Source organism: Charadrius vociferus, unplaced genomic scaffold (assembly GCF_000708025.1).
Source record: "Charadrius vociferus isolate BGI_N301 unplaced genomic scaffold, ASM70802v2 scaffold2578, whole genome shotgun sequence".
Taxonomy (NCBI): Eukaryota; Metazoa; Chordata; class Aves; order Charadriiformes; family Charadriidae; genus Charadrius; species Charadrius vociferus.
Window position 1 is genome coordinate 378 of NW_009649626.1, and position 2034 is coordinate 2411.

At 67.6% G+C, this 2034-nt stretch overlaps 1 protein-coding gene across 1 annotated transcript in view; it reads right to left on the minus strand.

Annotated features, from left to right (window-relative positions):
• Nucleotides 1-376: 376 nt before the first annotated feature.
• NPC1L1 (NPC1-like 1) overlaps nucleotides 377-2034 on the minus strand; it is a gene marked incomplete at both ends in the record, with an annotated part of 3303 nt that continues 1645 nt past the window's right edge. The window contains 4 exons of the mRNA XM_009890559.1: nucleotides 377-559; nucleotides 667-795; nucleotides 886-1058; nucleotides 1144-1244. Coding sequence (XP_009888861.1) covers nucleotides 377-559; nucleotides 667-795; nucleotides 886-1058; nucleotides 1144-1244 — 586 coding nt within the window. The remainder of the gene's footprint in view (nucleotides 560-666; nucleotides 796-885; nucleotides 1059-1143; nucleotides 1245-2034) is intronic.

The following is a 2034-nucleotide window of genomic DNA, read 5'->3' on the forward strand; positions in this document are numbered from 1 at the left end:
CATGGGGACCACCAACACCCCCAGGTGGCCCCTGCCCCATGGAGAACCCTGTCCCCAAGGTGTCCATGTGCCCCACAGGGACCCCCATTGCCCACAGGTGGCCCCTGCCCCATGGAGCCCATAGTGTCCCTGTGCCCACCTACCCCACGGAGACCCCCGTGCCCACCCACCTGGTACTCCTGCACGAAGCCATGCCCCTGTGCCCCACAGGGACACCAATACCCAAAAGTGCCCCCCTACCCCATGGAGAACCCTGTCCCCAAGGGTGTCCATGTGCCCCACAGGGACCCCCATTGCCCACAGGTGCCCCACGTGGACCTGTCCCCATAGTGTCCCTGTGCCCACCTACCCCACGGAGACCCCCGTGCCCACCCACCTGGTACTCCTGCACGAAGATGAAGATGTTGTCTGCCCCCACGGCGAGGACGAGGAAGGGCACGACCTCGAGGATGATGAGGGACGAAGGCAGCCCCAGCAGCGCCAGGAACCCCATGGAGGCGAAGACGGCCCCCAGCACCACCGCGATGCCCCCCAGCCCCAACGTCCCCTTCGACTCCACCTGCAGCCAGTGGGGAAGGGGGGCAGACACGCCCCACCCGCTCAGCACCCAAAGGGGCACCCGTGGGTGCCGGCTTCACCCCGTATCCCCCCTCCCCCGGCGCGTACCAGGACGCGGCGCCACGCCGTGTACTCGCCCAGCGCCAGGGCGATGTAGGCGAAGACCACCAAGTAGCTGACGGCGAAGACGGGGATGTCCTCCCCGGTGGTACGGTTGATCTCATCCTCCAACGAGCGCTGGCGGGAAGGAGAGATGGGTGAGAGGAGGGGTGTCTGGCACCCAAGGGTGCCCAATCCCTTCCCCCGCCGGCCTGGTGGGCGCCTGACCTCGGCCATGAAGGTGACGGAGAGGTTGGGGCCGTGGGTGCGCTGGAAGTCGCCCACCACCTCCAGGAAGCGGCTCTCCCAACTGAGGGCCCATTCGTGGCGGGGATCGTCGCGGGGGAAGTTGTTGAGGGAGTAGGTGACGATCAGCGCCTCCGCCTCCGTGTACTCGGAGCCTGCGGGGACAGCGGGTGACATCCAGCCGGACCCCGGGTGACATCCGTCCCCCCGGGGTGACATCCCGCCCGCCCTGGAGCTTACCCGGGTAACCGCCGAAGGCGATGTAGGGGAAGACGGGGCCACCGTACTCGGCCATGCAGCTCAGCTCCAGCGCCGTGATGTCCTTGAAGGAGAGCGGGGAGCTGGTGGGGACACGGCCACCGGGTGAGCGGGGGGCTGCGCCCACCCCGACCCCGCTGCGGCACCCCACGGGTCCCACAGGTGGAATGCCAACCCCATAGCCCACCACACCACGGCAACCCGGCCATGCTCAACACCCTATGGCCATCACCCCAACCCCATAGCCCACCACACCACGGCGACACAACCATGCTCAGCGCCCTATGGCCATCACCCCAACCCTATAGCCCACCACCCCAGAGTGACCCGGCCATGCCCAACACCCTATGGCCATCACCCCAACCCCATAGCCCACCACACCACGGCGACACAACCATGGCCAGTACCCTATGGCCATCACCCCAACCCCATAGGCCACCAACCCAGAGTGACCCGGCCATGCCCCTCACCCTGTGGGCATCACCCCGACCCCATAACCCACCACCCCACAGACACCCGGCCATGCCCAGCACCCTGTGGGCATCATCCCGACCCCACAGCCCACCGCCCCATGGGCACTTGGCCATGGTCAGCACCACATGGCCATCACCCCAACCCCACAGCCCACCACCTCACGGTGACCCAGCCATGGCCAGTACCCTATGGCCAGCATCCCAACCCCGTAGCCCACCACCACATGGTCACCCGGCCATGCCCAGCACCCTGCGGGCATCACCCTGACCCCATAGCCCCCCACCTCACAGGCACGCGGCCATGGTCAGCACCATATGGCCACCACCTCAACCCCACAGCCCACCACCCCAGAGTGACCCGGCCATGCCCAACCCCCTGTGGGCATCACCCCGACCCCAT